Source organism: Megalobrama amblycephala, linkage group LG17 (assembly GCF_018812025.1).
Source record: "Megalobrama amblycephala isolate DHTTF-2021 linkage group LG17, ASM1881202v1, whole genome shotgun sequence".
NCBI lineage: Eukaryota > Metazoa > Chordata > Actinopteri > Cypriniformes > Xenocyprididae > Megalobrama > Megalobrama amblycephala.
Genome location: NC_063060.1, coordinates 25,353,895 through 25,379,134, shown reverse-complemented (window position 1 = coordinate 25,379,134; position 25,240 = coordinate 25,353,895). Strand labels below are relative to the sequence as shown.

The following is a 25,240-nucleotide window of genomic DNA, read 5'->3' as shown; positions in this document are numbered from 1 at the left end:
AAAAAAAGCCTTTAAAAAAAAAAAAAAAAAAAAGCCCCTGGAAATAACTTTAAAGGGGCCGATGTTCCCACGTAATGGGAATGTTGTTATTGATGTTATTGATCAGAAGGTGCTTCTAAATCTTTGACTGTGCTTCTAAAAAACATAAGTATAGAGCCCTGATAAATATATTTTAATGTAATAATGCCCTGATAAATACATTTTAATATAATAATTTTGTCTGCAAAAGAGCTTCTCAAAGATTCTCCAGTCTCGTTTTGTGTTCCTTGTGTTTGTAAATGATAGAATTTTTGTAAATAATGACAATCTTTGGCTGAATGATGCCTTTTAAACATAATTGTAATTTGAACACTTATTTTTGTGGATAAAATGCATTTTGTTCAGGCTGTGTTCAGTGGAATAGAATGGAAACATAGGACTCATCCAGGTTCATTCGGATCACTGACTCTTGTTCTAACTATTTTGTGTGAATAATCACCTAACATCCTGTTTCTCTCTTTTATTCTAAGTCTGTTCAGTGCTTTCTAATTCAGTCCACAGTTTCGCTCGGCTCAGTGAGCACATGGAGTCCTGCACTCATTTGTTTGCCCTTTAGATTAACTTTTAATGCATGCCATTTACTGTTGTAAGCATCGTTTGAACTCTCTGGCAGCAGGCAAATGTATTTCTCAAAGCACCTCTGCCATTTCATGTGCAGGGTGTACTGGAATAACAAAGATTATCTGAATTGCAGAAGAAAAACACCCATTTATGAAATAATGTTCTAATTATAACATTCAAAGCATTTTAATTGCTTAAGTATGAAATGCACAAATCTTTAAAAAAAATTGTTTTTTTTTTGTTTTTTTTAGTTTTCCAGTTAAAATGTCACATGTCTGCTTTTACACATTAAACTTGGTAAATTAAAAAAAAAAAAAATGCTAGATTGACTTTTCCAATAAATGTATCACATGTTGTTCACAAGCACATTTATACGTCAGAAGCAAAATACCAGTAAACTGTGAAACTAGTAAATTAAGCCTGTTTGTAGGCCATTTAAGATTTTTAAAAAAATACAGTGTCAAAACATTGTCTTTAACAGAATTTGGCCAGACAATTGTCATTCCTATTCTCAGTGATTCACATTAGATTCTCATAACTGTAATATAATTTGAGCGGTTTAAAGGATAATATATGTCATAAAATGTAAAAAGTAAATCTTATTTGTCCTAAAAATAGGTTTTGCTTTTTTCAAGCAAAATATAATTTATTTATTTTGTATTGGGAGTGAAATGTGACACAGACATGTATTTGACAGGTTTCCAATTATTTCTCATCTCTCCCATCACCACCACTGTTATATTTCCATGCCTTTCTTGGCTGCTGCACAGCTGTTGCTGTGATGGTGTTTTACTATTGCGTGTAGCAAGAAAATGCCTGTCTAAACAGGGTATTCAGCTGGGTGGAGGATTAATCAATTGAAGTCTCTGGTGACGTTAGTCACAGTAACAGAGTTGATCAGAGGAGGCATGAATGGATGATACAATGGGCAGTGGTTTATGGATTTCAGTGAGAGAGACAGGAAGAGGCAGGAAAGATGAGATTAGATCAGCTGGAGTCAGCTGACTGCTCCGTGTTGTGGACAGTCTTTCTGGAATAGGCGCTAGTCAGCTAGAGAGAAAAAGGGGAAGGGAGGGGGAAGCTGTACCATCTGAGCTGAATGTATAATCAAGCATCTGCCTCCGACATGTGAATGGTTACAGCTTTCCAGCGAGAGAGAGGGAGGGAGTGAGCAAGTAGACGCGTTAGCTGGGAGGGAGGGTGGGAGCGTGTGATCACGGAGTAATCTGCCTGCGGATGGATGGAGAAGGGAGAGATGGAGAGCCGATCGCTACTACGCGAGGCAGGCACCAGGCACCTCAGCCCCCACCTCGACTGGGAGCGACGCGGACGAGCAGGTGGCATCGCTAACGTGACAGTCTTCCCACAGCACCCCTCCACCTTCCCACGATCCCTCCTCACTGGAAGCGCTGCAGATCCTGTGCATTTTTTTGTGTTCTGTACAGAGATATTTACTGTGATAGTGGCTGTCAGTGCGTGGATTTGATTCTTTTGGTTTTGACCACCTTTAATGAATGCTGGTCTTTTACTTTCCCTCCCTTTCCCTCTTTTTTTTTTTTTTCTACGTGGGTTTGTGATGTAATGGCTGCAGTTTTCGCAGGGAATCACTAGTCTGGTAAGCAGATCAATGCTACATGCATGTTGATTGTTGTTTTTTATCATTTATAAATGTCATGCATGTCATTGTATTCCAGTTGGTTGTTGATTTCCTGTTCCTTGTCATTTTCAGATGACTGTCATGATGTTTCTGGTTATGTGTAGCATAGTACAGCGTAGTTTGTGGAATGTCTCGATTGCAGTGGCGTAGGGATTGTGTGACCTGTTTGATTTAGCTGTGTGGGTAGTTCTCGGTTATATCCAACAAGCATATTTGCTGTGCCTCGCCCCTTTTTTCTCATTTCTCTCTCTTCCTATGATGAACTTTGGCCTCTGTAACAAGGCATCTGTGGCATTTCATGAAAGGAGGGGCGAAGTTCCTTACTACTGATATCAGATTCAGTTTGTATAGTTATGCAAAAGGAATGTAACTCCATATGATCGGTTGAAAGTCCACTCTACACGACTTGCTTTCATGTTTTGGAAGCCAACATATCAGAGTAAGAAAAACAATATGGAGTCTGGTATTTGTTTTAAATCTGACATTCCTCAAACTGAAGTCCTGTGATAGTAGTTTAGCTTGAACTCTGGATTTTGACATGATTACGGAGGTCAGATTCAGCGCCGTTGCTAACCAGGGCATTCGTTCACCTCTGGCTTCGGTGTCGCTTCGGTCACGTGTGGTGACCCGAACGGTGGGTGACATCACATTCTTGTTACTCTGAAATGCTATTTATTGTTATTTTAGGCTGCCTGGTGCTTCTTTTGGAGATATGACTGTGTGTGAAATGGAGGCTGGTCTTGCCTTCCAGCACCATAATAAAATTTAAAGGGAAGGCATTACCTGTTTGCTCACAGCAGAGATCTGATCACCGCTGTTTTTTACAGTCATACACAGCAGAAACTCTGTAGTTATAAGTCAAATTAAATTGCGGTAGGTGTATTTTTGTTATGAACTGTCAGCTTTAGATATTATGAATATTGTAGAATTCTCAAGCACTTGGTGCACCAGAGTATAGCTTACACTTCTGACCTGTAAAACTCCCACACGCAAATGTTATGCTGTCCACCCACACAGAGAAAACTATTTGTAGGAATTCATCATGAATTTCAAGTTTTCTATAATACAGTGAATACTACTAAAATTTACCTGATTTTTTTTTTTTTTCTTCTTTCTTTTTCTTCCACAGGCCTATTCCCAGGATGCCTACCTTAAGGGTCATGATGCATACAGTGGAAATGCCCGCCATATCCCAGAGCCACCCCCTATATGTTACCCTCGAGTAGACTGTAAGCCCCCGGGGATGGCCCAGGCCACTGAGACATTAGCCCCGGGGGTTGTACCATCTGATCTAGGATACCGTGTGGAGATACCAGTACCTCCCTCCCCTCCACCACCCATTCCAAAGACACAGACTGCGGTATGTGTGTGCAATGAAAGTGTTCGGACAGTGGTGTTACCTCCTGATGTTCACATGGGCCGTATGGTTCCGGGTCATAGGGGGGACTATGGTCTAGTAGGCCCAGATCCAATGGTGGTCAGAGCCAGGCCTGGTACAGTGTCTGGTGGTCGTCCGCCATACCTCCACCCTCGCAAAGCTGACATGTTCCCTTCAGGTTACCATGGTGATCATTATGCCATTCCACCTACACACTATGCGCCTGCTTCCTCCATCAACTCCCATGCTACCCACCAGAACATTGACTGGCGGACTTACCAGACATACCGGGAATATATCGATAATAAAGGTCTTCACACTTACAGTCGGACTATTCAAGAGCGATTAGACAGCCTGCGAGCTGCATCCCAAAGTGTCCACGGTGGCCCTCACTGTGGATCCCAACCTGGCTGGGGCAATAAGTTACGCCGCAGAAGCACATCTCATGAGCGGGCTTACCAGGGCCCTTCTGTGCTTCCTCCACGCAGCGCTTCACAAGATAGGATGAGTGGGGCAGAGAGAGCAGCCCACGCCAGGGACTGGCCTCCTCGTAGTGTGTCTTCTGACGGCCTCATGCGGACGCCACGTGTTCATTCGTCAGACTATGTGGAACATGAACTAGTTTCTGCCGCACCATGGGGCGCTGTGGATAGGCATCTGTATGGCAGAGTAGACCAGAGGAGTCGTCCTAGTAGACAGTCTCTCCCACCACGGGCGGTCCTTTACCGTCCCCCAACAGGGTATGGTATGAACATCAGGGGTGTTGCTGGCTCCCATATGCACAGCTCCAGAACGGACATCCCACCCACTGCTGGTTTTCCAGAGCGACCTCGCAATGGAGTAAACCAGGCCAAAGAGCCTCCTTCCAAAGACCAAAGTGGAACTGTTGTTGGAAATCGTATTTCTAATTCTGCATCAAACCAATCAAGAACTAGGGCTGAAACCATGCAGATCCCAGAAACTGGGAAAGAGAATCCAGTGGGATATAGGTCGGCATCTTACTCAACTCCGCCTCCTCAGAGGCCACAGGGTGGGGCATCAGTTCAGAGAACACACTCACGGGATGTCAAGGGTTTACCTGTAAACGGGTCCAGTCCTGTAGAGGGTGTAGTTCTCAGAGATAAGCCCCCAACAGGGAAGGGGACCCCACAACCTCTCCGCCATCCCTCATACATCCTTGCAGTGAATGACACGGATGGGTCTGAGCCGGCAGGGGGTGGCGTCTGCTGGTTGCCCAACGATGCGCGCCGGGAGATGCACATGCGGAAACTGGGGGAGCGGCTTGACTCCTCCTTCTGCTCCAGTAATCTGGACGAATCACTTGACTCCATTCCCTTCATCGGTGAGTGCACTCTTTGTAACCATAGCAACGCTAACCCAGCAACATTCTTGAGCCAGCACTACAGATCGTTTTAGAGCTACAGCAGATATTTTTGAACAATAATTGTTTGTGTAGACTTTAATGTATTTTGCAATAATTTATTTACATATATACATACATTTTGTATGATCAGTGCTTTTATGTATTAAAAATGTTCCAGTACCTTGTGCCATCTCAAAATGTTACCTTTCATAATCACAATTTCAAATCCTGACCCCATGTGTCCAGACAGAGGATTATCATGGACAAATCTTGCTTTGTATTGTCAATGTTATCAAACTCTTCAATCTTGAGGAGTCCGGGTGATTTTGCAGGAGGTGCAAATCTATGCCTGTAAGCATGGCTGTTTGGGAGTGACTGAAATAGAGTGAGAGTGACTGTGTGTGGTGAGTCATGGTGTTATTCGGGGAGGAAGTGGCCTTCCCTCATACTCTAATGCCTGAGGATAGGTCTGGAATATTGAGTGATAGTCTATCTGTGCACTGTCACATTTGATACTTTGGTGTTTTGTGCAATAGCCTTTTAATATTAGGCATACACTGTAACTGTTTTTGTGTGTAAGTGTCCACAATCTCTGTTGCTTATCTATCACACTGCTTACACATTTGGGAGATAATTTTGAAAGTTACTTAAAAAAAACAAAAGAAGGTAAATAAATAGTGGTAGGAGTGTTAATGGTATGATATATGATATCACCATTAGTGCTGGAGATTACATAGAATATTCATGATACGTTCCCGGCAATAAAATTTTAGCAACATTGTGAATATTGCAAAGAACTAATTTCGCTATCCCTCTTATGACTTCTGTAGAAAAATAGAGTCTGTAAGTTCAAACTAGAGCTGCACGATAAATCGTTAAAAGATATCGATCTCGATTCCAACACCAACACTATCTTATTGCTAAATGACAACGATTCTGCAGTCTTTTAAATCTTTGACAAAATCACACCTGAACATTCAAATTGAGTTCATTCAAAATAATTCAAAATTCATTAAATTAAATTTTTTTTAAATTTTTTAATTATAATTAAAAAAACATTTTGTCAGAATCTCTAGTAAATTACATGTTATTTTGTTTAGTTGTCTGTTCAGAATCGTTGGAGAATCTTGATCTCTCTTTGGGAAAAAAAAAAAATCGTGCAGCTCTAGTAGCTTTCAGTAAATCAGTTCTCAATTCATAAAACTGTTACCGCAGTTAGTAAATACTGTTATTTACTTTATGACTCTCTGGAATATTTAATTCTGATTTTCTTTTTTTTTTTTTTTTTTTTCTTTTTTTCAGTCATGGAATTCAGCAGTCGGATAATTTTGAATAACTGCTGTATAATATCTTCCAGGGCAAAGCTTTATAGGTCGCTGCTACTCTAAGTCAGACATTTATTTCAACTTTTTTTTTTTTTTTTTTTTTATGTAAACATGTAATAAGTAGACATAATGTACCATCAGCTAGTCATTGAGAAAAAAAAATAGGTGCAATGGTTGATTCTTTACAGAAACATTTTTTTGTTATACTGGTTAAAAGTCTCCTCATATCCTGATAGCAATCACTGTTAAACGGTCTAAATGTATTTTTATTAATATATACAGTCTGTGGAAGGCCTAGGACCATAACATGTTCATTCAATCATTATATTCAATCTGAATTAAATAATACGATGTCCTACCTGCCTGTCAGCATGTTTCTAGATTGCAGCCACCTTTTACAGTTCCTCCAAAGCAACAAGCTTATGCTGCTTTCACGCCATAATTACGTAATTATAGATGGCAGAAAAACAAGAGTCTTTTTGCACCTGCAACAGCAAATGTATTCACAGAAATTTTAAGCAAACAAGTTAAAGTTTGCTAGTGTAATATTAATTTAATAATAAAAGTAGCATAATTATTAGGGATTCACTGATACCATTTTTTTAAGGACAGAGTACGAGTACCGATACTTTTTTCTAGTACTTGCCGATACCGATGCCTATACATTTATTAATTTCTTTTTTTTTTTTTTTTTTTTTTTGATGTTAGTCTTCCAAGCTCAACACAGTGAGACTAATGAATGTAGGACAGCTTCTTTATTATTACTCTAATGAAAAAAGTAATAATTTTTATGTGCTTGTCACAAACTTAAAGAACAAAAATTTCACAGTGTCCAATAACCTTCAAAGGGCATAATTACCAATATATATAATTGTTGTTATATAAAAAAGAAATTTACAAACAATACAACAAATACTATAAAGAAAAAAATTAAATAAACTTGTTTTTCAGATACAGTAGGTTTATTTACCATGTATACATTTATTTAACATCTTTTGTTGTTTTATTGACAAATATAGGCTACAGTCCCTTTAAGACCGAATCCATGGATACTGACACATACCCTGTTTTCACCCAAATGTTTATGTCCACTTAAGCTATAACTGACTGTATTTACGTGAGATACTCCACACGATTTTTGACATTTTGACAACTATGTGTGCATTTGACCATTCAGGCGCGAGGAGAACTCATCGCGCGCTGTTTGAGAGAACTGGGATCACGCACAAGAAAGAGAGAGCGAGCATTCGAGAGAGAGCGCTTATGGTCTGTGTCATTCAGCGCGATTCCGCCTATCCCGCTTTCACTAATCAATAACGAATTGTGATTGAAAGCATGCAGTTCACAATGTGTGTGTTGTCATCATTAATTTTGAAGTATTTCCACACCTCTGAGGCTGACATTGTTTCTGCTGCCGCCGCCGGTGTCTCTATGCACAGAAAATTCTGTCAGTTACGTCACATGAGGTATCAGTCTTTGGTATCGGGGGTATTTTTATGAGCACAAGTACGTGAGCTTGGTTTCGGGCCGATACCGATACTACTATTGGTATCGGTGCATTCCTAATAATTATAATAAGAATAATAATTTAAGACTAGACTGTGGACTAGCTTTGACTTTCTGAACAGTGAGTTTTTCTAGCTTGTACCCTGATTATTTGTTATTATTTGTTAAAACGGTAGCCTAAATACGTTTAGTATTTATACAAATTTCTTCTAACTAGATTGTTCATGGCACAATATTTCTTGTGTTTGTCGATTCTGTTGAGAATGTCAGCGCTGTTCATCTGGTTTAGTTTAAATCACTGAGACTGAGAATGTTCTTCACTGAATTCAAGCACTTCTCAATGGATCTCACACTGCTGTGTAGTGGTCATGCGATCGAGAATGATCAGCGATTAAACGCATCTGCTCTAGTAAGCTCACACTACGTTGCCGTTTGAGCCGAGCTGATAAATGGTCCGTGTGGCACGATACAAACTATTACAATAATTATTTTTACCGTTTTATCGCCCAGACCTAACTATAATATTAGAGGTTAAAATTAACAACAGAGCCCAAAATACTATATTCAACTGCTGTTTATTTTCAGATATAATAATTACACTCAAAAACTAAAATGTTTGTATACAACTCATGCACATAAGGTAGTTTTCATAAACACTTGTCAAGTGTTTATGAAAGTTATCCAGTGTTTACAGTTCATTGGGTAGCTATATATAAAAAAAAATCACTAGAAAGGAGCTTGTTTACTATTAATATTTATTCAAACATGCATATTTAATATCACTCCTTTCTAGTGTTTTTTTTTATTTTTTTATAGCTAACTAACAAAGTGAATGCTGAATAACTTTTCTTGGGGTAAATGCAACGTTAAAGTGACATTGTTTAAAGTGACAAGCTTTTACATTGACGTCTTTCCGCAGTTTTGTTTTTAATTTTTTTTAAAAGTGCCATAAAACGTTTTTTTGCAAGATGTAATATAAGTCTAAGGTGTCCCCTGAATGTGTCTGTGAAATTTCAGCTCAAAATACCCCATAGATACCCCCTATTTTGGGGCATAATTAGAAATGCGCCAATTCAGGCTGCGGCCCCTTTAAATGCTCACACTCTCCGCCCCCGGAGCTCGCGCTTGCCTTAAATAGTGCATAAACAAAGTTTACACAGCATATATATCCCTCAAAATGGATCTTTACAAAGTGTTTGTCATGCATGCATCGGATTATGTGAGTATTGTGTTTATTTGGATGTTTACATTTGATTCTGAATGAGTTTGAGGTTTTGCTCCGTGGCTAAAGCTAACATTACACACTGTTGGAGAGATTTATAGAGAATGAAGTTGTGTTTATGCATTATACAGACTGCAAGTGTTTAAAAATGAAAATAGCGATGGCTCTTGTCTCCGTGAATACAGTAAGAAACGATGGTAACTTTAACCACATTTAACAGTACATTAGCAACATGCTAACGAAACATTTAGAAAGACAATTTACAAATATCACTAAAAATATCATGTTATCATGGATCATGTCAGTTATTATTGCTCCATCTGCCATTTTTGCTGTTGTCCTTGCTTGCTTACCTAGTCTGACGATTCAGCTGTGCACATCCAGATGTTAATACTGGCTGCCCTTGTGTAATGCCTCGATCATGGGCTGGCATATGCAAATATTGGGGGCGTACACCCCGACTGTTGCGTAACAGTTGGTGTTATGTTGAGATTCGCCTGTTCTTCGGAGGTCTTTTAAACAAATGAGATTTATATAAGGAGGAAACAATGGAGTTTGAGACTCACTGTATGTCATTTCCATGTACTGCACTCTTTTTAACTATGCCAAGGTAAATTCAATTTTTAATTCTAGGGCACCTTTAAGTTTAATTTAGTTTAACACGCACATCAACCAGATCACTTTATTTATCATCACTTCATTGGCTAAATTATTTAATGAATAAATTCATTCCAATTTAAATAACAGGTGTTCATGTAAATGTTGCTACTAATTGAGCGATTACATGAGACATGACTATTTCAGTAAGTTGTACTGTATCTTTCAACATATCTTTTGATGTTTATGCATGATTTTTCATGCTATAACTTATATTAAAGTGGAAGAAAAGACTCAAGTTCTGCACTGCTGCTAGATATAACTTTTTGTGTGTGTGTGTGTGTGTGTGTGTGTGTGTGTGTGTGTCTGGTATGACCCAAAGTCCAAATTTATGGAGTCTGTACATATGGAGAACAAGTAGTTCTGAGCAAACATGCTTTGTTTCATGAATTTATGATGTTCGGGAAGCTAACAGCAAATTCTAAACTATCTGGAAGATGAAGGCTGTGATATTAATGTTATCTGTTAGGATAAGGAATCTTTTAAGCATAATCTTTTTTCAGTTGGTTTCCATCCCTTTGAAGAAAAAAAAAAATGCATTGATCTTGTTCATCTGAATAACTATGGTGTACTGATAATTATAATAATGTGTCAAAAAAATGGCAAGGAGACTGTCTGAACATTTTAATAATTTATTAATAAGCTAGCGTTTTCTGAATCAGTGTCGACTACAAAGACTATGCTTACTTATCTGCACAGTATTGTGCATGTGCCTATAGAGGCAAGTGGACATTTCATAATGGATTACATAATCAGAATATTTGTTTTTTATTTGAATTGGTTCATTTAAATGTAGACATTTCAAGCTTTCTATAGATACATTTCTCATGTGTTTGAGGTAAGTATACGCTTCAGTTTCGGTCTATTTTTGGACACAAATAAAAGTAGACCCTTTACAATTTCGAATAATGTCTTACTGTTTTCTGTATGACCAAAATTGACAGAGCATTTTAAGTTCGTTCTGTTATCAGTAAAAAGTGATTGTGCCAGCACCACCAGGTTAATTCAAACGTCATGCAGTAAGAGCAGGACTAGCTTCCACACTCCGCACAAGCACCTGGAGATCTGCCTAATAATAATGCACATTTATCTAGATTAAAGTTGCCATGTAAAGCGGCAAATGTTAAGCTACTACTTGCATGTTTCAAATAAGTCATATATTTTAGTTTATATTTTTATTTTAGGTTTAGTTTTTTCAACATTGAATAACTTTGCCCTGTCTTAACTCAATATGGACAGATGTCACACCTCTGTAGGTTGACATCCTGAAGAGTTGCAAATACTATGGCATTTCAACACATTGCTCAGTTTGTTTGAGCAGTCCAAGTAAACTTCTTGATCAACCACTGGCATGGCAAGGCCCAAATCTCAGATTCTTCATTATAAGTTGATTTGGATAAAAGTATCTGCTAAATGAATGTAGTAGAAGATTGTTGCCACCTATTTCTTACAACAAAAACAAACAAACAAACAAAACTGCCTACCATCCTCTTAAATGAAGGTAGGTGATTGCTGATGGCATTAACATTCTTGTGTCTTGGAGTGAAACGATCTGAAGGCTATGCTAGAGTTCTTCGGCTAGGCATGAAGAGGGTTTTGCATACCTTCCCCTTGGCCCTCTTTGAGACGCTGGAGGATGCAGGAACTAGGGCAGTTACTTTAATTTTAGCTACTCCAGCCCTCTGGCAGCACAGAACAGCTTTGTACTCCAACCTTTTTTGGCTGAGACCCTGCAGAGAAGCTCAAAAGTTTTCAGTGCTCTCAAAAACAGGACATGTCAAATTGTAAGATAAATAAAACTGTCCCCGTTCCTAGAAAAAGTTTATGCAGACTTCTTACTTGCAATGAAATCAAGCACTATAGCATTTACATTTTAAGGGCTCAATAAAAGCTGCTTTCTATGGTATGGTATATAAAGAAAGTTAAATATTCTGTCTCAGAGTCCTGCACGGGTCCTTTTTAGTAAACCCTCACCCGCAGTACTTAACAGAACACCCAAGCCGTTATGTACCCGACCCGTTTGACATAAAGACGTGACCCGAACTGCACCTTCATTAAATCTGCTACATCAGGTAGACAAATTTTCTTAGACAAAAATGTGACCAGTCACGGAAACCAGGGACACAAGTCGGCAGCACAACTATTGAGCAAACTGAGAAAGAAGCGTTTTTTTAACCACTGAGGTCTAAATCAGGACTATACGGTTATCACATAATCCTGTTCAAAAAGTTCTAATGTCAAAAAAGATAAATTACTGACATTTACAATGCACATTATCCTTTATTATTAATAGTATGCGGTCCGATTTTTCCCGTTGCGTCTGTCGTTGCTATGCAACCATGCAGCTTTACAGGGGGCATGGCTTATCTAAATGAGATGTGAATGAGCCCTATTGTCACTCCCAGCAGGTGAGAACAGGTGAGAACTGCAAAATCTTTAGGTCATTTTCTGCCCTTTTGAGCTTTTTTGAGTGCCTACCTTCAAATGGCCACAACTTCTCCAAATATGATCAGATTTCCATGTGTTACACATCGTTGGAAAGCTTGGAGACTTAGTAACCTTGAATAACTCAAAATGCCCCAGAACCAACTTGTGTCCCTACTTTCCGTGACTGGTCACAAATGTTCTCATGTAACACAAGCAATCGAACAAACATTAGGCATTATGAGTTGATTCATTTAGGAAAAATTACAGGCTCTGTCTTAACTTCATGATCTTATAAGTATCAAACAATATCAAGCAGGTTTGGGTCATCCCACATTTTTAGTGTTCAAGACAAAAATATGTGTTGGTCAGGTTCAGGTACTTGAAACAATTTATTTACCCAATGGCAAGAAAATTAACAGGATAAAAATAAAGAGCTTAAAGGGATAGTTCACCCAAAAATGAAAATTATCCCATGATATACTCAGCCTCAAGCCATCCTAGGTGTATATGACTATCTTCTTTCAGATGAACACAATCAGAGATATATTTAAAAATATCCTTAGTCTTCCAAGGTTTATAATGGTTGTGAATGGGGGGCTGCGTTTTGAAGTAAAAAATAATGCATCCATTCATAATCAAAGTAATCCATACGACTCCAGTGGGTTAATAAAGGCCTTCTGAAGTGAAGCGATGTGTTTTTCTAAGAAAAGTATCAATATTTAAAACTTTTAAATTCAAAGAGAATGCGCAAGTAAAACCTTGGAGGACTAAGGATATTTTTAAATATATCTCTGATTGTGTTCGTCTGAAAGAAGAGAGTCATATACACCTAGGATAGCTTGAGGGTGAGTAAATCATGGGATAATTTTTGGGTGAACTATACCTTTAAAACAAGTCTGAATGCTCTCGATTTCAAAGCTGCAATCCACTGTTCCCGTGCAAATATAAATGTCTTTGTTCATACGGACATCTGACTGCTAAGTAGGGTTTGTGTTTTCAGCAATAGTGCACCCTTACTTTACTGAGAAAAGGGAAAACCTCTAAATGGAAAGTGTCTTTTGTGCATTTGCAGTTTTTATTTATTTATATATTCATTTTTTTATACTTTGCACTTTTTTTTTTTTTAGAAAATATTTACCATTTATTCAAGTTTTTTATTTAGGATATTACATTTTTTGATCCTTCATTTCCATGATCTAAAGAATTAAACTTATAAAACTAAAAATATAGAAACGCCTGTAACATTTTGGAGTGAATTGCCAGCTTTCCTTGGAATAAAAGGTGACAAAACAACAAAAGATTTTTTATTTTTTTTTAATTCACCCCATGTTTACTTAATTGCAGTTTTGTGGTCAAACTAATATCATTTCTGTCTTTTAAAATTGAGTTTAATATTTTGAGGCATATATAGGCAGGAACACACCAAGCCGACGGTCGGCCGTCGGGCAGTTTTTCGCACCGTCGGCTGAAGTTGGTCCTCGTCTGCCTTTTTTTCGGCCGATTCGGCATGTTAAATCGGCGTTGGAGCACGTCGGTCTGTCGGGCCATTGGATCATTCTGATTGGCTGTTCAGCTACTGCCGCCTGCTGTTTCGGAAAGGCATTTCATCTCACGCAGGCGCAGAACTGACGTGTTGCTTGGTTGTTGGCTGTTTAGCGTCGGTTTGGTGTGTCAGGGCAACTTTGGACACAGACGCTGCCGCCACTAGTTCGTCGGCATCGGCTTGGTGTGTTCTGGCCTAATAATGGGAACATGAATATGTACTGCATAGTAGGAAGGACACATTTATCTTTTCTTTTTCTTTTTTTTCCAACTGTATTGTAGCTGCTCGTTTTGCTCATTTTGGCATGTATGTTCATACATGTACACACAGAGGCTTGCACAGTTGTTTTATTCATATGTTTGCTGCTCTGTTACTATGTTTACAGATGAGCCAGCCAGCCCTAGTATAGACCATGATGGCAGCCACATTCCTGCATCGGCTCTGATCTCTGGAGCTCAGGCTGTAATCTCTGACAGCCCAAGCCCCACCACCCCCAGTCCCCTCATGCGCCGACAACTGTCTCATGACCAAGGTAAGCAATTCTGTATAAATTTCAATTTATTTGAACAATTATTGTCATCTGAGGGCCCCATATGAATGGGATAGGGAGCATTTTGTTGGATGTGTTGCTAAAGTTGTATATTTTTTGTCTGCATCTATGCAGAGTCTCTCAGAAATGCCATTCTGGAATCAGGAACCAAAACAGAGCGCTCAAAATCATACGACGAGGGTCTGGACAACTACCGGGAGGAAGGCCGTGGGTAAGTGTTATTTAAAAGTGCTGGATTATAAATTTGGAGATTCCTAATATTGTAGTTGTGAATGGTTGTTTGGGCTAACATATTTGTTAATTTCCTCAGACGATCCAGCAAACCAAGTCTAAGTGTTTTCAGGAAGGTGAGAGATGCACACGAAATTCTCCCTCATAAAGAGAAGCTTAGAATAATGGCGATGTTGGCTTTGTTCCAAAACCTATTGAGATGCCAATGTAGAGAGTATTTTAAAGCTGTGCCTAAAGGGCAATCTAAGATACCTTCTTTTTGTCATTCTAAGACTATATCACACATGTCCTTTGTGGAGACATATTGACAAAAGTTTATCCAAGATGAACAAAGAGTCAGACTCATTAAAGTAATGGTGCAACAATCTCCACAAGCAATTGTGAGAAGTCCATAGGTTTGTCATCTTAGGCTTGGGTGACTAGTCAATCATCATGTCATAAATTCACTTGCGAGGTTCAATTTTAGTTAAGTGTTTGCCTTAGAAGTGAGCTGTATTGATCAAAAGCAACTCAGCAGGTTTTGGAACAGAGCAAAAAGGATGGACATTTAAGCAAGACTAAACACTACAATGTCATGTTTGTTCTGGTTTTATAGGCACTTGATGGCCATAAGTCTGATGACTCCAGTTCCAGAAGAGACTCCTCCACTGAGATCTTCACTGATTCCACCAAAGAGGGTTGGCTGCATTTCCGACAGCTCAACACAGAGAAGGGCAAGGTGGGAAAAGGATCTCTCTGTCTCTTTTACGATTCATTTCCCAGTGTTGATAGTTTTACTGTGTTTTTATTGATCATGACCAGTTTTTACATTTGTTCCTGTCTTTATAGCGAGTAGGTGGTGGTATGCGGCCATGGAAACAAATGTATGCAGTGCTGCGTGGACACTCCCTCTACCTCTATAAGGACAAAAAGGAGGGGCTTGCTCACGTCAACTCCCAACTGGAGGACGAGCCTCAATCAATCAGCATCAAAGCCTGCTTGATTGACATCTCTTACAGTGACACAAAGCGCAAGAATGTCCTGCGGCTAACGACTTCAGACTGCGAATATCTGTTTCAGGCAGAGGGCCGAGAGGACATGCTGTCCTGGATAAGAGTCATTCAAGAAAACAGCAACCTGGACGAGGAGGTTTGTCGATTTGACAATAGCTGGGTTTCCATCCAAACGTGAATAGAATCTTTTCAAAGTTCCCAAAAAAACAAAACAAAAAAAACAATGCAACTTGGGTGCATTTCCATCAAGTTGTTCGAGTGGACGACAGTGGTATTAGTAACCTAGTAACCAACAGTAAATAAAACACTGTGACCGAGCGTTTGTGAGCTTCGCCTAAACACTTATAAATAAGAAAACCATAAACAAGAGCTGTCTGAATTAATGCATCATAACAGAGTCAAACATAAATGTGTAACATGTCTGTTACAATACCATCAGCGGAAACAACTGATTAATCATGTGGGTTTAATGTTCGCTACGTCAGAATTTATTCGGCAAATGCGTTTCCATCTTCCATTATTTGCATTAACTCTTTATCATTCAAGTCAAAAACCATCTCAAGTGAGCATAAACTTTTTTGCAAATTAAGGGATTTTTTTTTTTTTTTTTTTTTTAATTGGTCTGCTCCTATACATCACTAGTTTCTGATGCGATTACTTCAAAATGCACAAAAACAGGGTGATGAAAACATAGCTAATGATGGTGTGGTCTTCTTGGCTATCTTTACACTGCAGCTGCATTGGCAAACGCTTGTGTAAGACAGTTAAGAGATACCTGCAGCTCTAATTTTTAAGAGTACGAACACATTTTTATTTGTCATAACTTCTGGAGAGAAATAATGCAGACACTGAATAAGGATGACACTTTCTAGTGCGCAAGTGTTGAGCATAGCATAGACTGTGTTTGTCTATGCTATCAAATGGGGCTGGGGAAAAAAAACTATTCACCTATCGATTTTTATTTTTATTTTTACAATTTTAAAATAGATTTTTTTTTTTTTTTAAATTCCAGAATCGATATTAATTCATATTAAATTGCTTTATTTCAGTCCTTGCTTATAGACGAGGTGGAGCAAAGTTACCTCTTTTATTTCAGCAGAGGACAATGTGTTGTATCGGTTAGTATTACATGACATAATTTCTCTTACTAGTGGACACGAGAAAGTGAAAAATGGTGGACGAACATCTACGGATATACAACCAGAACCATCATGTATAAGTTTATCATTCAACTTTTCTCCATGGTCTAGAGTTAAAAAAGCAAACAAAAATTGCAATACATAGCAATATCAAATAGTTATACTTGTAGAATCGCAATTCTTAAAAATCATAATACATATTTTATCAGCATCCAAGTATCGGGAAAGTATCAAATTGGGAGATAGGTATATCGTCCCAACTTTATCAAATGGAGTATAGTATACTTTGAAAAGCCATGCATTCGGCTGTAAACATACACAATGCTTTTAGTATTTGCGTCAAAACTGAGGTATATTTTGGGCTTCAGGCATCATTAATTTATGGAGTGACACCTCTATTCCATGTAAGAAAAAATGTGTCTGTTGCAACCTCTTGATATTTTTTTTTATATATATAAAACCACTTCCAGAGAGATGGTCAAGTGTGGGCACTTATCTACCGTTCCAAAGCAGAGTAGAAACCCTCAAGGCTAAGTATAAAGGGGTCAACAAATGAAAAGAAGAAATCCCTTTTTTTTTTTTCTCTAATGAACATGCCAAGCTTGGATGTTTTATGCATAAACTGTTGTAGAGTATTGCCTGTTGCCATCTTTGCTAATTGGCATTTGGTAGTGGGCACACCGATTTTGAGCCAGTCACTTGAGCCATGACTGCCATGGTACTAATTACTGTAACTGCAGGAAAATAACAACCTGAAGCTGGATTGGCTTGTGGCAAATTGGCCTTCTAGTGACTGTCCTGCTGATGCATGAGCTGTGACGTCAAAGGCAGCAGGCAGGGAAAAATCTATTTTATGCTTCTAAGTGGTCCAAAAAAAAAAAAATCAGGCACTGGTGAAGCATCTGCTGTATACAGTAAGATATTTGTGATCTAAATTTTGCTTGCAATTTATTAGATCAGAATACACAGCTGCTTTTAAAACACCACACATGGAGAAAGATGCTTTTTGCTCACAGAATTATGTAGTTACAACATCTACCAGCAGGGGATAACAGGATCATGCTAACCACTGAATCCTTGACCCCCTTCAGAACAGTGTCTGAATACACATATAAAAAGCCATGTCCTCCTCACATAAAATTAATATGAGCGGAAAATCATAGCAGATTAATATCATCATGTGAAGTCTGTGGCCTGTGTCTTCCCCCTCAGAGTTGACTGCACAAACATTGTAGTATTGCAAAACTTTGTCAGCATTTCCTGATATGAAACCATGTGAAAACCAGCTCACAGCTAACACAAAAGCACTTTGTCATCTGCTGAAATCAGTGTTGAGATGAAATTGTTTACTGAAGGTGTGAGGATTATGGGTAGGCTTTTTGTTGATATTCTCTTTGCTAGAGGAACAGGTTTTCTTTAACACTCAATCAGAATTATGTTGCTGTACTCAGGTTGGCATGTTACCAGAGAGCTAATGATTCTTTGTCTTTTCAGAACGCCACCGTAACCAGCACTGATTTGATCAACAGAAAGCTCAAGGAGTATATATCCATGAGGTAAAGAACATGTCCTAGACCCTGTTTACACCTTGTATTAAGATACGTTTTGGTCGATCAGATCACATGCATGTTTGCCTTGCCATATTGGCCCTGATCCAAATCCTAGTAGGATTGTCACTGTCTAGAATGGCAGCATCCTGACTGAAATGCAATCTCACAAGTGAGTCAATTGAAATGAAGCTTTGTCAGCTGTCACTCACAAACACACACACACACACACAAAAAAACATGACCACACACAAGACTCGACTAGCACTCCTAGTTGATTGAGATAGTAATAGATTAGCATGTTACTACTAGGGCTGCATGATTATTTGCAATAAAACCGAATTGCGATATGGTTTAGTGTGATTTATGAAATCGCAAAGGCTGCATTTCCGAGTGAAGCGCATCACTGTGTTTTACACATAAGCAGCTCATGATCTTGTATTTTCAGTGTCTCAGAATGACTTGGTTCGCAGTAAATGCTGCTCCACACAAACTCCATCTGTTTATCTGCTTTGAGTTTGGGTCGCTTATAATGTGCATTTGGGAAGGCAACAGGCATATCTTCCCAAACTTGTAATGAGAAGCACTTGTAAAACTGGCTGTTGTCAACATAGCAGCATTAAGGGATCACTGAGGTTTCCGCCAGAGTAAAACTTGATGGTTTAACATTTGAAAAAGAAAAAAAAAAAAGAAAAAAGGCAGTCATAAATATTAGTAATTCTACACTAACAACTGTATAAAACAATAAGGAGAACAATTTTGCATTGAAAGTCAGCCTGTGGTGGCTAAAAATATTACCTTGGTTGTCAGTTCACTAGCTTTTAGGACAGTTGCCGAGGTCTCTCTTGAACCATTCCTTTTTTCCTCCCTCTTCACATATGTCTTGAACTGTATAAGCTTACCTTGTGATCAGTGTCCAATAATATGTGTGTATTTGTTACAGTGCACCCAGCAGTAAGACAGAGCCGTCACCCAAGACCTCGCGACAGTCTCTCAGCATTAGACACACTCTGCTGGGTGGCAGCAGTAAGAGTCAGAGCCCCTACTCGCCCAGAAATGAACAGGAGAGGAGTAAAGGTAACATACGGCATTATGAAGTGACACCGAAACCCCTTGAATGTGCTTGATCTCAGTGAAATGTTGATGTCAGCGATATGTGTCTCAGATGACTCCAGTCCTCCAAGAGATAAAGCCGCTTGGAGGAGAGGAATTCCAGGCCTGAAGAAGAAGCCTCAAGATAAGAGACCCACTGCTGGTGTCACATTTGGAGTGCGACTGGATAATTGTCCGCCTGCACAAAACAATAGAGTAAGAGATGCCAGATTTTACAAATGTGGTTCTGCGTCATGCAAATTCAACTGTAATTGGTCAAACTCACGCAAACTCGGGGGGGATTTTTGTATCGACATTTCTAGCATATTTCCCCCTCTAACCGTCAATACAATATATCTAAATATTTTACATTTAAATATTTACCATAATATATATAAATAAATTGTTTCACATTACATTATTGAGGAGGGTTTTTTTCTGTAGTAAATGGGCGTGTCATAAAATTAAGGTCATTATGGGAAAACAATAAATGGTCCTAAAAATAGGTTTCTTTTTTTAAACCAAAATGGAATTTCATGTTTTTTTTTCTTTTGACTTTAGGGTGTATGATATTAAAAATAACACTAATTACTGTCTGTGGTCTAGTTTGTGCCTTTGATTGTGGAGGTGTGTTGTAAGCTGGTGGAGGAGAGAGGGCTGGAGTACACAGGGATTTATAGAGTCCCTGGAAACAACGCTGCCATCTCGAGCATGCAGGAGGAACTAGACACTAAAGGCATGACTGACATTGATATCCAGGATGACGTGAGTAAACACTTTGCCCTCTGTGATATCATATGTGACTCTTGTTCCTTAAAGGCAGTCCTGATCTTTATGCTTTTATTTTGTTCAGCAGAAGTGGCGAGACCTCAATGTGATCAGCAGTTTGCTTAAGTCCTTTTTCAGGAAACTTCCTGAGCCTCTGTTTACTAATGGTGAGACCCATGATCGCATAGGCTTTATACAAAACAAATGGAAAACGCTTCACTCTCTAATAGAGAAACTTGTATTCAAGCCCTATTTTCTCCACTTGTGGAGGAAGCACTCCTCCTAGAGGACTACATTAGACAGTGGAAAACCTGAAAATATCTAGAATTTTTAAAATCATGATTTGCAGGCGTGAAAATTATAAAGGCGTGGAAAAAAATAAAATCTTTTTTTTTTTTTTTTTTTTTTTTTTTTTTTTTTTTTAAAGAAAAGAAAAAGTTCACAGAATGGTGTTTAAAAATGAAATTTCTATAGTATAGTTCTATAGTAATTCTTTTTCTTCTTTTTTTTTTGCATTCAGCAGAAATACTTCTTTACTTTGGTAGCTTTTTTGAATATGGGGACCCTGATTAATGGACTTCAGGAGTGTTCTAATGATGCTTGTTTTGCTCTGATTATAGAAAAATATTCCAACTTTATTGATGCCAATCGAATGGAGGACCCTGTTGAGCGGTTAAAAGCACTGAAGAGACTGGTACAGTTTATCTGAAGACTGCTGTTGATTTACTAAATATTGATGTTTACTAGATTGGAGAAATAAAATCAGCAATAAAATCCTCAACAGTTGGAAATAAATCACATTTACTGTTTATTCCTCCCAGATACACGAATTACCAGACCATCATTATGAAACACTCAAGTTCCTCTCTGGACATCTCAAAACTGTCTCTGAAAACTGTGAGAAGAACAAGGTATGAGCTTTGTAGATATTCATTAAATTTACCCCGTTTAGGTGTTTTGAACAATCTTACAAGAAATTATAAATTAAAATACTGAATAAACCTTAAGCCGGTTTTGTGGTTAGTAATTACTATTTCATAAAAGTTAAACATTAAATTATGTAATTCTTAACAGGTCATTAAAACTGCAGTGCTGCTTGTTGTGTGACGCCAATAATTTCTCCTATAGATAGAAAAGAAAGGAATTGAAAGCTTTCTTTACAAGGCTTTTTTTGTATTAATTAGATGGAGCCACGTAACTTGGCCATCGTGTTTGGCCCAACCCTTGTCAGAACCTCTGAAGACAACATGACGCACATGGTCACGCACATGCCTGATCAGTACAAGATTGTTGAGACTCTCATTCAGCAAGTAAGACCATTTTCCTTTAATCTCTATTACACCCTTTCCACCAGCATGAACCGGGTGCTAGTTCAGAGCTAGTGCTAGTGCCAGTTCGGAGTTGGTTCAACTGACGAGCCTTCTAAGAACCGGTTTGCCTTTCCACGGGCTAGAGAGCCACCACAGAGTCAGGTCTTACGTCACGTATATGTCTCATATTTCACAGCAAAGCTAGCGCTTCAGCGCCAAACACAAACACACCAGGCTTGTTTGAGATGCATCGGCTTCCCGCATAGCGATCGGCGCATGACATCAAAGCTCCGCGAGAACGATCCAAAAGCGCAAGGAGTCGTATGCTCTACAAACACTCCCGCGGATCCGCGGCACCCGCTGAATCGGTCAGCGCTGCTCCGATGCATCTCGAACAAGCCTTCTATCAACCATCGCGGATGTTTCACTACTGTTGATGCTCATAGCTTTGTGTACCTACATCGCCATCCAAACACGACTCGCCGTAATTTGTATATAGACGGAGATTACAATCGAGCTGCTATTAGCTCGATTAGCTGCTATTTCAAAAATGGCGGTCACAGGTTTCTTGTTGGTCATGGTAACCCCGCCCCCAGCCCCTGACGCAAGCAGTTCTTACTTCTAGCCCAGCAACGTTTTGGTGCTACTTACGAACCACTTTTCCTGGTTCGGAGCTGGTGCTTTGTGTGTCGAAAGACAAAGAACTGATTTGAAACTAGGCTCTGGCTCCGAACCAGCACTCAAACGGCCTTGGTGGAAAAGGGGTATATGTGTAAATTGATGTCTGAATTCTGCTGAACTTTGTCTGCTTTTGTCTTCTACAGTATGATTGGTTCTTCACAGAAGATGGAGATGAGGAGCCAACGGTGAGTCTATAGCTTCCTGCCATTCTCCTCTTGAGTGGAGAATGGCAGCCCTAAACAAGCATCACCTTGCAATCCTTTTCCAAGATCTAGTAGTTGAGTCTTGGCTCAGTATAACCACTGAGTCTCCAAGGTAACACTGGTCATGAAAACGAATAGTCACCCTCAACATGTTCTCAGTTTCCCTATGGTCCCATTTCCACCTGGTATTAACATCTGTATTGAAACATTGAATCCCCTCAGCGCATTTAGAGGTGGTTAGGGACGTAAAATGGCCACATCCAAGGACTGCCTACTCCTTTACAAGGGCAGATTTATAATTTTTCGGACCCCAAGTAAAGTTCAGACCTGATGCATTATTTCATTTTCTACAGAACAAAAGCTACATTACAGGTACATCTGATACTAGGGTGTGAGGCAAGTTAGAAGCTTACTTTAATAAGGCTTCATGCAGCTTTGCATCTTTATGCAGAATTGAAGAAAGCCACTTTAACTTATAGCATACAGTGCACAGGTCGTACACTCATAGCATACAGTGCTTCTTCTTTAAATGGCTGTGGTACTGATCCGCGAGTGAAATCCACTGCTACTAAATACAAACTTGCCTTTTTCTTTCAAAAAGCTGAATACAAAATCAACAAAGCACTAATAAACTAAACACTTCCACTATTTTCTGCTCTTCACTTTCATGCAATAACAGACTATAAACCTACAAGAAATTGACACAATTTATTTTAAGTCGTGATTTGCTGGAAAATGAACACATGGATTTATTGTCACTTGTGGACTTTGTGGACCCACTAAGGCCCCAAGCATTTGCATGGTTTACATGGCAGTTGAAGCTGCCACTGCTCATAAAACACATACTCTTGGCATTGAAAACAGTGTTTCAAATCTGTTTTGAATGAAAACATTTGTCTGTTTGGCAAAGCTCATACATGCATATGCTTAAGACTTCACTGAATGTTTTCGATATACCTCATTTCAGTGACATGAATTTTTACATATCATTACTTGTGTATGTCAGACCACCGTGGAGCAAGAGAGCACCGTTCAGTCTCAGCCTGTGCCCAACATTGACCATCTGCTGACCAACATTGGCCGTACTGCTCCATCGCCCGGAGACGTCTCAGGTAATCTTTCCTTCATAGTCCAACATTTCCAGGCCAGGGATATGAGTATAGAAGAATGGATATTAATTAACACCAAATTGAAACATTCAGGGTGGTCAGATGTTATTGTGTGTGTGTGTGTGTTTGTTCACTCTCTTAGTATATTTCAGATGATTAGCAGATATTCATGCTTGCCATTTAGATCTGTCAATGTTTAGAGCAAACGAGAGCAAGCTTGCCAGAAATGTCTTGGTGCATATGTAAAGGTGAACTATTTTAGCAATTTTGCATTGGTCAAACGTATTTGATGAGCTGTTTGAAAAATTGGATAAAATAGTTCCTATGTTTGTGAAGCTTATGAATGAACCTTTTTCATTGAATTGTTTCTATACCTTCAGCCATTGTATTTTTTTGACTAGTTCTTTATTTCAATTATATGATTTCTCCAGAATTCTCTTTTTGCTTTGGTTTGTATTGGTTTGAACCTCACTCATTGTCATCCCTCCCTAATGCTTTAGTCTCTGTTATGACTCCACTCCTCCTTTTCTTTCAGTTCTTTTCCCTCCTTACCCTTCTCTTGTGCTAACCTGGCATGTTCTTTCCCAAAAGAAATGGAAAAATCAATAATAAACCACCAAAGGTTTACCCGTCTGACCCATCTTGTCTCTAGTGTTTTTCTTCTCCCTTGTCCCTGTCCAGCACTGCTCACACATTACCCAATCTTGACACAGGCCAAGTGGGCGGCGTCTATCACTCGGTGATGTCACTGATGGACTCTGTAATGTCTGTGATGGACAGCTGGGACTGTAGGAAGAAGGAGGAGTGTTGTCCCCAATGTAGCTGCCTAGTCTGCAGAAATCCCCGATTCTTATAAATTGAAAGCGAATCCGGGACAAACCCACCAGAAAACAAAAGAAACAAAAAAAAGAGTGTCAGAGAAGTTGATATTTGTCATCGTCGTGTTGCACGTTTCATATCTTATAAGACTATTATTAACAGAGAGGATACAGAGCTGTGATGGTGTAATGTGTCTGAAAAGCCTCTTTGCTGTCTCTCGTTGTCTCTGAAGCTGACCGCATGGAGTTCTAGCATGGTATGGTCTCCAGGATTTCTTCCAGTCATGTGACATACAGTAACTGTCATTGATGATGTCTGAAGGGGTGTGGTGAGGGGCTGAGCCGGCTTAAATCATAAAGCTCCCGATGAATCTCATACCATTCAAAAGCAATAGTATTTCTGATGGAGAGTGAGCAAAGGGGCTTTTGAGTGGTGAAGTAGCCCATCTTAAGGACTTTCTTCCTCCTCGTAGCTGCTCTACCACCTTATAGCTTTGGCCCCTTTAGCCCCTTTCTGCCCTCCTGTCATATCTGACCCTTGTTGTCCCTTGTCATAGTCTCTCAGTGCTTTAATTCATTCTGCATCTCCATGTTCTGCACCGAAAGGCTGATACCGTTCAACACAGATATGATTCCCCAAGTGACTCAGACATTCAGACTGGCGGCGATTTGCCGTGTCATAGCTACCATTCAGGTGCTGTGTAACTAACTGCTAGTGTTGAATTGAGCCATTTAAACCACTCAAGAAAACAATAAGAGATGTGATGTGGTGACAACTAATGAAAGAGCAGACTGTGGAGGTCGCATAATTCACCTCAGTAGGCAGACTAGCCAAGCACAATACAGCTACGTGGTGACCTCCAATGTGAACATCCTTTAAAACTTTTCTTACTCCACAACTTCACATCTCTGTGCCTGTCTCATTAAAAAAAAAAAATCTAACCTTGTTGCAGTTAGTACATAGTTGAATGATCACAACTATTTGAGCTAATAGTTGCTGTGCACTTCAATTCTATAACCACAAACTGCCTTTCAATTACTAGAAATGCCATGAAATATATTACATAGTTGGCTACAAAAACACAATATGTAACGTCCTAAACAAAATCAAACATTTTATGT

At 39.1% G+C, this 25,240-nt stretch overlaps 1 protein-coding gene across 2 annotated transcripts in view; it reads left to right on the top strand.

Moving 5' to 3' along the window:
- arhgap21b (Rho GTPase activating protein 21b) overlaps nucleotides 1-25,240 on the top strand; it is a 79,983-nt gene that overhangs the window by 50,870 nt on the left and 3,873 nt on the right. The window contains exons 1-17 of one of the 2 annotated variants that reach the window (XM_048163108.1): nucleotides 1,820-2,215; nucleotides 3,387-4,977; nucleotides 14,064-14,210; nucleotides 14,343-14,439; nucleotides 14,539-14,575; nucleotides 15,055-15,177; nucleotides 15,288-15,587; nucleotides 18,085-18,146; nucleotides 19,081-19,214; nucleotides 19,303-19,445; nucleotides 19,836-19,994; nucleotides 20,086-20,164; nucleotides 20,618-20,691; nucleotides 20,819-20,908; nucleotides 21,182-21,307; nucleotides 22,132-22,173; nucleotides 23,198-23,303. In XM_048163108.1, coding sequence (XP_048019065.1) covers nucleotides 3,501-4,977; nucleotides 14,064-14,210; nucleotides 14,343-14,439; nucleotides 14,539-14,575; nucleotides 15,055-15,177; nucleotides 15,288-15,587; nucleotides 18,085-18,146; nucleotides 19,081-19,214; nucleotides 19,303-19,445; nucleotides 19,836-19,994; nucleotides 20,086-20,164; nucleotides 20,618-20,691; nucleotides 20,819-20,908; nucleotides 21,182-21,307; nucleotides 22,132-22,173; nucleotides 23,198-23,303 — 3,196 coding nt within the window. In that variant the 5' untranslated portion in view covers nucleotides 1,820-2,215; nucleotides 3,387-3,500. Of the gene's footprint in view, nucleotides 1-1,819; nucleotides 2,216-3,386; nucleotides 4,978-14,063; nucleotides 14,211-14,342; nucleotides 14,440-14,538; nucleotides 14,576-15,054; nucleotides 15,178-15,287; nucleotides 15,588-18,084; nucleotides 18,147-19,080; nucleotides 19,215-19,302; nucleotides 19,446-19,835; nucleotides 19,995-20,085; nucleotides 20,165-20,617; nucleotides 20,692-20,818; nucleotides 20,909-21,181; nucleotides 21,308-22,131; nucleotides 22,174-23,197; nucleotides 23,304-25,240 lie in introns of those variants that run through there. The other variant, XM_048163107.1, reaches the window with a different exon arrangement.